The sequence below is a fragment of the Helianthus annuus genome, chromosome 7 (genome assembly GCF_002127325.2).
Source record: "Helianthus annuus cultivar XRQ/B chromosome 7, HanXRQr2.0-SUNRISE, whole genome shotgun sequence".
Classification (NCBI taxonomy): Eukaryota; Viridiplantae; Streptophyta; class Magnoliopsida; order Asterales; family Asteraceae; genus Helianthus; species Helianthus annuus.
The window spans coordinates 100,570,804-100,581,947 of NC_035439.2; the positions used below are offsets into that span (position 1 = coordinate 100,570,804).

The 11,144-nt window shown below is 38.0% G+C and overlaps 1 protein-coding gene across 1 annotated transcript; it reads left to right on the plus strand.

The window, feature by feature from the left end:
- The first annotated feature begins 349 nt into the window (after window positions 1-349).
- On the plus strand, window positions 350-10,895 carry LOC110867116. The gene is made up of 5 exons (XM_022116253.1): window positions 350-1,280; window positions 1,335-1,627; window positions 8,453-8,625; window positions 10,492-10,594; window positions 10,692-10,895. Exons 1-5 carry the CDS (start codon window positions 350-352, stop codon window positions 10,893-10,895), a joined length of 1,704 nt encoding a protein of 567 aa, XP_021971945.1.
- The last annotated feature ends 249 nt before the right edge of the window (window positions 10,896-11,144 follow it).

Below are 11,144 nucleotides of genomic sequence, written 5' to 3' on the forward strand. Positions count from 1 at the left end.
AACAATGTGCTATGTGATGCATACATGAAATCAATTTTTTCCTAAACAAAAACATTATGATTAAAAGTCTCATCCATTCCTTGTTTTGAATTTCTAGATGTCGTCATCTCGTCAGTACTCTCACTCTCCCAGAAAATCCAAGGCTAACTCCAAAAAGAAAATGCTGACGTTCATGGCAAATTAGATTGCCAGAATCGTGCCAAAGATAGTGTCTGACATTCAAGCCTCCAGCACTCCCAATCATTCTGGCGATTCTCACGTAGTACAGCCTAAACCGGTCTCGTTCAACTACAAACACTTCACTGCCTGTAACCCCAAAACTTTCACTGGGAAGGATGGAGTGACAGCTATGTTGGAATGGTTTGATAGCATGGAAGTCACGTTCATAAATAGTGAATGTCCAGAGGAACTCAAGGTGCGAAGTGCCACTGGTGTTTTCCAAGCCAGGGCACTAGACTGGTGGACTAACGAGAGAAACATTCGATCCAATGAGCTAGCTTACGCGTTGTCTTGGGAAGAGCTCAGACAGCTTATGATGGAGGAATTCTGCCCTCCTCATGAGCAGCAGAAGTTAGAAGAAGAGTTCTGGACCCTCAAACAAGTTGGGGATGAAAACCTTGCATACACTACCCGGTTCAAGCAGTTGTGTTTTATCGTGCCTCATTTGGTGTTGACCACAGAACGCACCATTCGGAAATATATTAATGGGTTGCCTCCTACGATGCGTGATACCATCGAGGCGGCTAGGTTGGATAATATTGAGGATGTGTACCGCCTCGCGGCAAGTTTGAATAATAATCGAGTTCGTGATAAACAAGTCGCAGCAGCATCTAAACCTACATCCTCCTCAAAACCCGCTCATCAAATCACCCACAACAATAGGGGAAAGAAGCGTGCTCACCAATCCTCAGTTTGCAACGCTGTTACACCAGTTGAAAATCCAAAACCTAACCCAGCAATCCCAGAAAAGAAGCAATACACAGGAACAAACCCTAAGTGCACCACTTGCCACTTTCATCACCCAACTACGAGCCCATGTAGACACTGTACCTCCTGCAATCGTTATGGGCATTTGGCAGCATACTGTCGTAATAACCCAACGGCAGCCCAAAACTCAAAGCCAGCAAATGTGGTCAGGGCATGTTTCAAATGTGGGGATCCAAATCACCTACGACCTCAGTGTCCTCAATTGAGGCAAGATTTACAGCAGAAGGCACCACAAGGCCGTGCATTTGTTATCAATGCTCAGCAAGCGCGCAACGACAATGAGGTCGTGAACGGTACGTTCCTCGTTAATAATTTGTATGCTTCTATTTTATTTGATACTGGTGCAGATAAATGTTTTGTATCTGTAGAATTTGAACCATTGTTAAACTGCACACGCTCAAAACTACCTAAGTCATTCCCAGTCGAAGTTGCCAATGGCAAGTCTATTCGTGTCGATTCTGTTCTTCGTAATTGTACTCTCACTTTGAATGATCATGCCTTTTCAATTGACCTCATACCCATGGAGTTAGGTAGTTTCGATATCATAGTAGGCATGGATTGGCTTCGAAAGAACCATGCTGAAATTGCCTGTTTCGAAAAATACGTTCGTTTGCCTCTTCCATCAGGCGATACCCTACATGTTAATGGGGATCGACCTTCCAATGGTCTAAAGCTAATGTCATGCACCCAAGCGAATAGATATTTACGTAAAAAGTACTTTGCCTTTTTAGCCCACGTAGTGGAAGAAAAGGGCAAGGGAAAATGCGTAAGCGATGTTCCAGTGGTGTGTGATTTCCCAGAAGTTTTCCCTGAGGATTTACCTGGTCCTCCTCCTCCTCGATCAGTTGACTTTCGTATCGACCTTGTGCCTAGTGCAACTCCTGTTGCACGAGCTCCCTATCGCCTTGCACCCTCTAAGATGCAAGAGCTCTCCAGCCATTTTCAGGAGCTTCTTGACAAGGGTTTCATTCGACCCAGTACCTCTCCTTGGGGTGCTCCTATTCTATTCGTTAAAAAGAAAGATGGTTCATTTCGAATGTGTATCGATTATCGAGAGCTCAACAAGCTTACTATCAAAAATCGATATCCACTACCTCGCATTGACGAACTCTTTGATCAACTCCAAGGTGCAAGTTGTTTCTCCAAGATCGATCTTCGATCTGGCTATCATCAACTTCGTGTCCTCGAAGAGGATATCCCAAAAACCGCTTTTCGAACGCGCTATGGACACTACGAGTTCGTTGTCATGCCTTTTGGTCTGACTAACGCGCCCGTCGTGTTCATGGATTTGATGAATCGTGTTTGCAAACCTTATCTAGATCGATTCGTGATTGTCTTCATTGATGACATCCTAATTTATTCAAAATCTCGAGTCGATCACGAGCGTCATTTACGTCTCATACTTGAACTTTTGCGAAGTGAACGTTTATACGCAAAGTTCTCAAAGTGTGAATTTTGGATCAAGGAAGTCCAATTCCTTGGACATGTCGTTAGCGAAAAAGGTATTCATGTCGACCCTGCTAAAATTGAAGCAGTCAAAAGTTGGATCGCACCTAAAAACCCATCAGAAATTCGTTCATTCCTAGGATTGGCGGGTTGCTACCGTCGATTCATCTCGAATTTTTCTAAGATAGCTGTTCCTCTCACTATGTTGACCCAAAAGGAAAAACCTTTCGTTTGGAGTCACGAGCAGGAAGAAGCTTTTCAAACCCTCAAGGACATGCTTTGCAATGCTCCTATCTTAACCCTACCTGACGGTAATGATGACTTCGTAGTATATTGTGATGCATCAAATCGTGGTCTTGGTTGCGTCCTTATGCAACGAGGCAAGGTCATTCCGTACGCTTCTCGCCAATTAAAGATTCATGAGAAAAATTACACTACTCATGATCTTGAACTTGGTGCAGTCGGTTTTGCATTAAAAATATGGCGTCACTATCTGTATGGTACGAAATGCGTTGTATACACTGATCACAAAAGTCTACAACATATCTTCAATCAAAAAGAACTAAATATGCGTCAACGTCATTGGGTGGAATTACTTAACGACTATGACTGCGAGATTCGCTACCATCCTGGAAAGGCGAATGTCGTAGCTGATGCCCTGAGTTGTAAGGCTCATTCCTATTGTATGCGTTGTTTTCAAGTGTCAAGTGACCTTCACAATTGCATTCGTGAGGCACAGTTTGCGTCAGCTAACGAAGGAAGTCTGCTCGTCGAAATCCGTGGTGCCTCTATGGATCAACTTGTGACGAAGTCAGACGGACTTCAATATTATCTTAATCGCATTTGGGTACCAAATCGCGACAATCTTCGTGAATTTATCATGAACGAGGCTCATAAGTCTAAATACTCAATACATCCTGGTGCTGATAAGATGTATCATGATCTTCGAACATCTTATTGGTGGCCTGGTATGAAGAATGATATAGCCTTGTATGTCTCAAAATGTCTTACATGCTCGAAGGTTAAAGCAGAGCATCAGCGTCCCTCTGGCTTGCTCGAACAACCAGAAGTTCCTGTTTGGAAGTGGGATAGTATTGCAATGGACTTTATAACTAAACTTCCTCGAACCTCATCTGGTAATGATAGTATTTGGGTCATCGTTGATCGTTTGACCAAGTCAACCCATTTCTTACCTATTCGGGAAGACTTCAAAGTTGAAAAACTTGCTCGAGTCTATACCGATGAAATCATCTGTCGTCATGGCATACCTCGTGACATCATTTTAGACCGTGATGGTCGTTTCACGTCTCGCCTATGGCAAACTTTTCAATCAGCCATGGGTACTCATTTAAATCTTAGTACAGCCTTCCATCCTCAAACAGATGGACAGACTGAGCGTACCATTCAAACTCTCGAAGATATGCTTCGATCCTGTGTCATTGACTTTGGTGGTAGTTGGGATGTGCATTTGCCTCTGGTCGAATTCTCGTACAATAACGGCTATCACTCCAGCATTCAAATGGCCCCATTCGAAGCGCTATATGGGCAAAAATGTCGATCACCAATCAGTTGGCACGAAATTGGTGATAAGCAATTTACTGGTCCTGAGCTTATTCAAGAAACCACGGACAAGATTCTTCAAATCCGTGACAATTTACTCAAGGCCAGGAATCGACAAAAGAGTTACGCAGATAAAGGGCGCAAACCCATGGAATTCAATGTTGGGGATCAAGTATTACTTAAAGTATCTCCATGGAAAGGGGTTGTTCGATTCGGTAAAAAGGGTAAACTTGCCCCTCGTTACGTCGGACCTTTCAAAATCCTCGAACGAGTTGGCAAGGTAGCGTATTTGCTGGATCTACCACAGGAACTGAGTAACGTTCATCCGACATTTCACGTTTCAAATCTCAAGAAATGTCTAGCTGATGAAGGACTTCATGTCACAGTCGACGACTTGCAAATCAACGATACGCTTCATTTCGTGGAAAGACCAGTTGAAATTATGGATCAAGGTACCAAGCAGCTCAGACGCAGCAAAATTCGCATTGTAAAAGTACGATGGGAAGGCAAGCGTGGTGCTGAGTTTACTTGGGAACTCAAAAGTGACATGATGGCAAAGTATCCACATCTCTTCGATCAGTCTTCTTCTTAAGATTTCGAGGACGAAATCTCCTAAAGTAGGGGAGACTGTGACACCTCGAATTTTCAATATTTCCATTTTTTGGCAAGTCTACTTGTACTTTCTATTTTTGTAATTTGTACCTTTGTGGTATTTGGTTTCATTCCCAAATTGTACTCGAGACTTGAAATCATAATGAAAGTGCATTATTTTATTCATATTTGTGTTGGATACTATGTATTGTCAAAACAATTAAAAACATGTTGAAACTATGTTAAAAATGTAAAAACAGTGAAATTACATCTTAATCTCAGCTCTCAAATTCATCATTGCCAAGAGATTACCCTAAACCGTACAAAAATCGGGAAATTATACGTTAATTCGGTAAAAATATCAAAACTTGGGTTAAATCAATTTTTATAATATTTTATTAATATTTAAAATAAGTAAATTAGTAATTAAAATTAAATAAATAAATATATTAAATTGAAATTTTAGTGATTTTGTTTAGTTTGGTTAGTTTAAACTAACTCAGTTAGTGAAAACCCAGTTAAATCAGCTAACTGGGTTAATTTTATCAAAGGGCAGCGCTAACTGAGTTAGAAAACTCAGTTAGTGGCTAACCCAGTTAGTCAAACTAACTGATGGCAAAAAGGGGGTCTACTGGGTGAGAACTGGCCCTTGTGCGGTTCGAACCCGGGTCTCTCGCCTCACACACACGCGTCTCTACCACTCGGCCAGGCATGCCACATCCAAACTATATGGCAATTAAATGAAATTTAAACACTATTTCAAATTCGAACTAAAACGTTTAACCGCCAACCTTTCCACCTTCTCTGACTGTTGACTTGATGACCGGAAAACCGAGACCTTTCCTGTTCTTAACCGACGTCCGACATCCCTTTATAAACCCGACCAAACCTCAACACCTTTTGGTCCTTCACTCTCGGCTACCGAAACGAACATCGACTAACCCGTAATACCGAAACCGCTCACAACCTTTCTCCTTCACGGCAAACCGCTGGAGCTCCCTGCGAACCACCGGAGCCACTACCTTCGCCGGAGAAGACAATCCAGTCACCGGTAAACCGGTTCGTTTCCGTTTTCATTTCTTTTCGGTTACATTTGCAGTTTCGGTTTATTATTATTATTATTATTATTATTATTATTACTATTATTATTATTATTATTATTATTATTATTATTATTATTATTAATATCATGTTTATTATTATTATTACTATTATCATATTTATTATTATTTTACCAGATTTATTTAACTAAAATTATTAATGATTTATTTACTAATAATATTAATCAAATATATTATTACTATGATATTATGAATCAGAATAATTATATAATTATTATTATATAATAATAATCAGAATTGTTATTTTAAAATTTATCAGAAGTATTATTAATATTATTATTATTATTATTAGTATTGCCACTATTATTATTATTATTATTAATATTATTATTATTATTAGATATTAATAATATCAGAAATATTATTAAACAGATTTATTAATATTTTTAAATCTGAATTTTTATAACAGAAATTATTAATTCCTGTTTCCTATTTTATATAATAATCAGAATTATTATTTTATTAAATCAGAAATTGTTATTTTATATAATAATCAGATTTATTTTTAGATTTTCAGAATTATTATATAAAATCAGAATTATTAATAACAAAATTATTATTTAATTATTCAGATTTATTATTTTATTAAATCAGAATTTATATTTTACAATCAGAATTATTAATTTATTATAATCAGAATTTTATTTAATATTACTATCAGAATTGTTTATATAGATATCAGAATTTTTATTTTATAATTAATCAGATTTATTATATTACTTAAATCAGAATTATTATCAGATTTACTATTTTATTTAAATCAAAATTATTATGTTATATAATAATCAGATTTATGATTCCATTTTAAATCAGAATTTTTATATAATAAACAAAATTATTATTGTATACATATCAGAATTATTATTATTATTATTATTATTTTAAATACATAATAATCAGGAATTATTATTTATAAAATTCAAAATTTTAGTAATAATATTTATAATATTTTGGTAAAATCAGAAATATTATTTTAATAGTATATAAAAATCAGTATTTATTTTTACTCACTTATTTATAAATAAATTGACATGTATTTCATTAAAATTCAAAACATAAAAAAATGAGACATATGATTATTATTTTAGAAAAGTTAATATTATTTTATAAATGCCTTGCTATTTAAACAATCTCTAAAATTCCCAATATTTAACAATCCTCAAAATTAATAGGGTAAATCTCTTGTGCACATTCTCTTGGGCAATCTCTTGTTTTCACCATTTCCAAGAAAAACGCAACGCAACCTAAGGTGAGTATACATGACCCATTTTCTATTTTATCACATTTTGGGTGTTGTATGCATTTCTATATCAAACACACTATGTTAAACATTTTTGCACCCTCAATCCACATTTCATGTGAATCTATTTGACTCATGTTAATCACGTTATGCTACTGTTTAACATTTATGACTGTGTGTTCATTAACTTTGCAAGCCACCCCTAACAATGGCAGCGCTGTAGGTTGAGAAACGCCCCTCCCATAATATTATGGGTATTTGGTAGGTTTATTCTATGTTACTCATTTACCACCCTTCTAGGGTTAGGCTATGTTAATTGCGTTAAACTTTGGTTTGAACACATAGATATCATCGTTACGAGTATAACTGTTAATATGAAATCATGTAGTCACGTGGATTTGAGCATGTTAAACTATTTCAATCATATTATACTATTATCAAACTTGTATACTCGCCAACATGTTTTGTTGACTTTATTTTAAATGCATACTGCAGGATGAGGAAGTCAAGATTTGAAGAAATGAATAGGATGGCCTAGAAACCCACTTTTGAAATAAACTATGTTTAATGTTTGTTATTTCCTTTTATGACAATGCATGAAACTTTGCAATTTTAATAAATGAAATTTAATTATATTGTCACATGTAGTGTTATGATGTTTTGAGCAATTTGTTCGTCTCATCCCGATGTTTCCGCCATCGGTTGGGGTGTGACAAATTCAAAGAAGACTTATTCCATCCGAGATACCATGGGAATATGCTCTATATTTTCAACATGTGCCCAAGCAAGTGACCGTTAGTGGTGATCGTGGGTGATGGGCTGATTTTTCGGATAGTTAGTTAGGATATTTTTAGCTAAGATTAAAGGGGTGTTGAGCTTATTTTTCGAGACACTTTTTGCACTCTGATTTACGTACAACACTTCTGCTACTCTCTCTCGAACACACACACATACTAGAAATCATTGTAACAAGCTCAATACTTCCGAAGTTGTAAAACTTGTTTGTTTAATATACTTGATAGTGATAGTTTTCACTATCCGAGGTTTTTTGTGTCGGGGATCATATATTGATCAAGGGGTTTTTCCTCGTATAAATCCTTGTGTTCATCACTCATTTCATTCATATATTGTTCATACATTTGATCGTTTTACCCAGCATCACACCTCACAAAATTGGATTTGGTTGCATTATCCTTGTGTGATTTTTGACCAAAACTGTTTGGCGCCCACCGTGGGGCAATCGGTGCTTCATTCTTGAAAATTTTATTCATTTCATTCATTCCGGTTCATTACCTTCAACCACATGGCTTCTCAAGCGAAGAACACTTCAAGCTCCATGCCGACGATCACCTCTTCACAGAGCATTCCACCTTTGCCTCCTGTTTCTTCTAGATCCCATAAGAATACTGAGAATGCTGCGAAGAAACAAACCCCTGTTTTCTCAAAACCAACCACTGCTATTTCTTCTAGTCCTACTAACAATGATCTTTATTCTTTCATTTTGCAGATGAGGGATTACATGCAGCAGCAGGACAGAACTAATGACAGGATCCTACGAGAAATTGACAACATCAAGAAATTGAAGAGATCAGCGGAGGATCACTCTCCTTTGATGCCGAGATCACTGAATTTCGACCCTCCAGTCACAACCGCCCAGCACTCTACAGCATCAGGTGTCCAGTACTAGGGTGGATCATTGAGTATGCGTTATGGATTATCGACAATGACACAGGCTCAAGGATCCTACTTTCAGCCTTCAGGATCCTCTCTTCAGCCTTAAGGATCCTCCTTCGAGCATCAAGGATCCTTCACTAGTTCAGGAGGATACATGGGGACGCAGACAGTTCAGGGATCCTACTCTCAGTATCCAGGATCCTCATCTCAGGTTCAAGGATCCTCGTCTCAGGGTCAAGGATCCTCATCTCAGGCTCACGGATCCATGGATTATCCTCCAAGACCCCCAACTTCGGCGTATCAAGGATCCAATATCTTTCAGGATCAGGGATCCTTAAGAAGTGCACAACCCAGAAGTTCAAAGATTCACTTGGGAGACTTCATACCTATGCAAACTATTGCTTTATCTGGTCCCACAATCATGCCAGAATTGCACCAATATGGATTCACATCAGGAATCCCAACCTTGAATCCATCAGGAGGTAACACTTTGAATACTTCTTATAATGCTAACCATGGCTTTGTGAAGGATACATGAATTAACCAAGCTACGGCTAGGGAATTGCAAAAACTCAAGGATATGATATCCAGCGTTCCTGGAGTGCTTCAGCCAATTCCTGAAATTCCATATGGGAGTCACAAGATATCTCGATTTGCACCACCTATTTGTGATGCAGAGATACCGAAGAGGTTTCAGACACCAAACATGAAGCTGTATAATGGCTCGACTAATCCAGAAGAGCATGTAGCTCAGTACAGAGAAAGAATGGAGATCAATCCCATTCATGAGAGGTTAAAAGAAGCATGTCTATGCAAGGGTTTCGGATCCACACTGACAGGATCAGCTCTTAAATGGCTGCTAAGGCTTCTCCCTTACTCTATTACTTCATTTGCTAATCTAGTTAATTTGTTTAATAGCCAATTCTCATGCAGTTGGAGATTTGAACGATTAACTAGTGATCTATATAGGGTAACACAAGGTCAAAATGAATCACTTAGAGATTATATCAATAAATTCAGTAGAGAATCCTTAGAGATTCCTAATTTAGATATTTCTACAGCTGTAGAAGCTTTTAAAATGGGATTACTTAAGGATTCACAATTCTATGATGATCTTGTCATGACCCCTTGCAGGAATCTTGATGAAGTAAGAACCAGAGCCCTTAGATTCATCCGTTTAGAGGATGATAAAAGGATCCAGAAGAGATTGTCAGGATCCTCTAAGCAGGAAAAGCAAGGATCCTACTTCAGGAACAACAAGTCCAAATCATACAATAAGTCTGATAATCAAATTGTGCATGCAGTGGAGCAAGAAGAGGAAGATGAAGATTATCCACCCATTTCTGAATATTGCTTTGATGTTGATAACAATGAACTAATCCTTGCAATGCAGAATTTAGGTGAAAAAGCAAGATGGCCCAGAAAGAATGATAAACCAGCCACCACAAAAGAGAAATCCAAATGGTGTGCATATCATGAAGATTTCGGCCATCTCACTGATGAATGCATAGCACTCAGGAAAGAGATTAGTTACCTGTTAAGCAAAGGACATTTGAAGGCGCTATTTGGAAGAAAAAAGTCAAGGATCCAGGATCCTGAAAAGATTCTAGAAAGAGCTCCTGCTCCACCAGCTGATGCACAAATTATCAACTTCATATCTGGAGGATCGGACATATGTGGCATTTCCTTTTCAGCAGCGAAGAGGCATGCCAAAGAGACAAAGATGGATAATGGGGATAGGCCCATTCGAACCTCAATCCTTCCACAGGAGAAAGTTATATCCTTTGATGAGAATGATCATGTTGATATTCAGGATCCTCATCATGATGGTCTTGTTATTACATTGTTTATATCTAATCATTTTGTTTGTAGGATTCTGATAGATGGAGGAAGCTCAGTGAACATCATTCAAGTTGATGTCCTTAAGAAGATGAACATCTCTGAATCAGAAATTATCCCAAGATCATCAGTTCTTGTGGGATTCAGTGGAGAAACCAAGAACACTTTGGGGGACATTAAACTTCCCATTTACATAGAGGGAGTTAATTCTTTTCAAAAATTTTGTGTTATAGATTGCTTATCCTGTTGTAATGTTAATTATACTTGGCAGGCCATGGATACATGACATGAAAGCGGTTCCGTCAACGTATCATCAATGTGTGAAACTCCCTACTCCATGGGGTGTGGTGAAAATAGAAAGTGACCAACAGGAAGCCAAGAATTGTTACACTTCATCCATGAAGCCAACTCAAGACCCATGGAGCAATAGCAATTAAAGTATCCTCCAAGAGATGTCCTGGAGGCAAGAGAACAAGATGTGAAAGATATCCTGATGGATCCTCAGGATCCTGAATCCAAAGTTTCTATAGGATCCGGGATCCTCAATGACATCGAACAGGATCTAGTATCCTTCCTCAAGAGGAGAAAATCCACCTTTGCCTGGAAGCACGAGGACATGACAGGTATTTCTAAAGATATTATCACTCATAAACTTGGCATTGACAGGTCATTCAAAGCCATACATC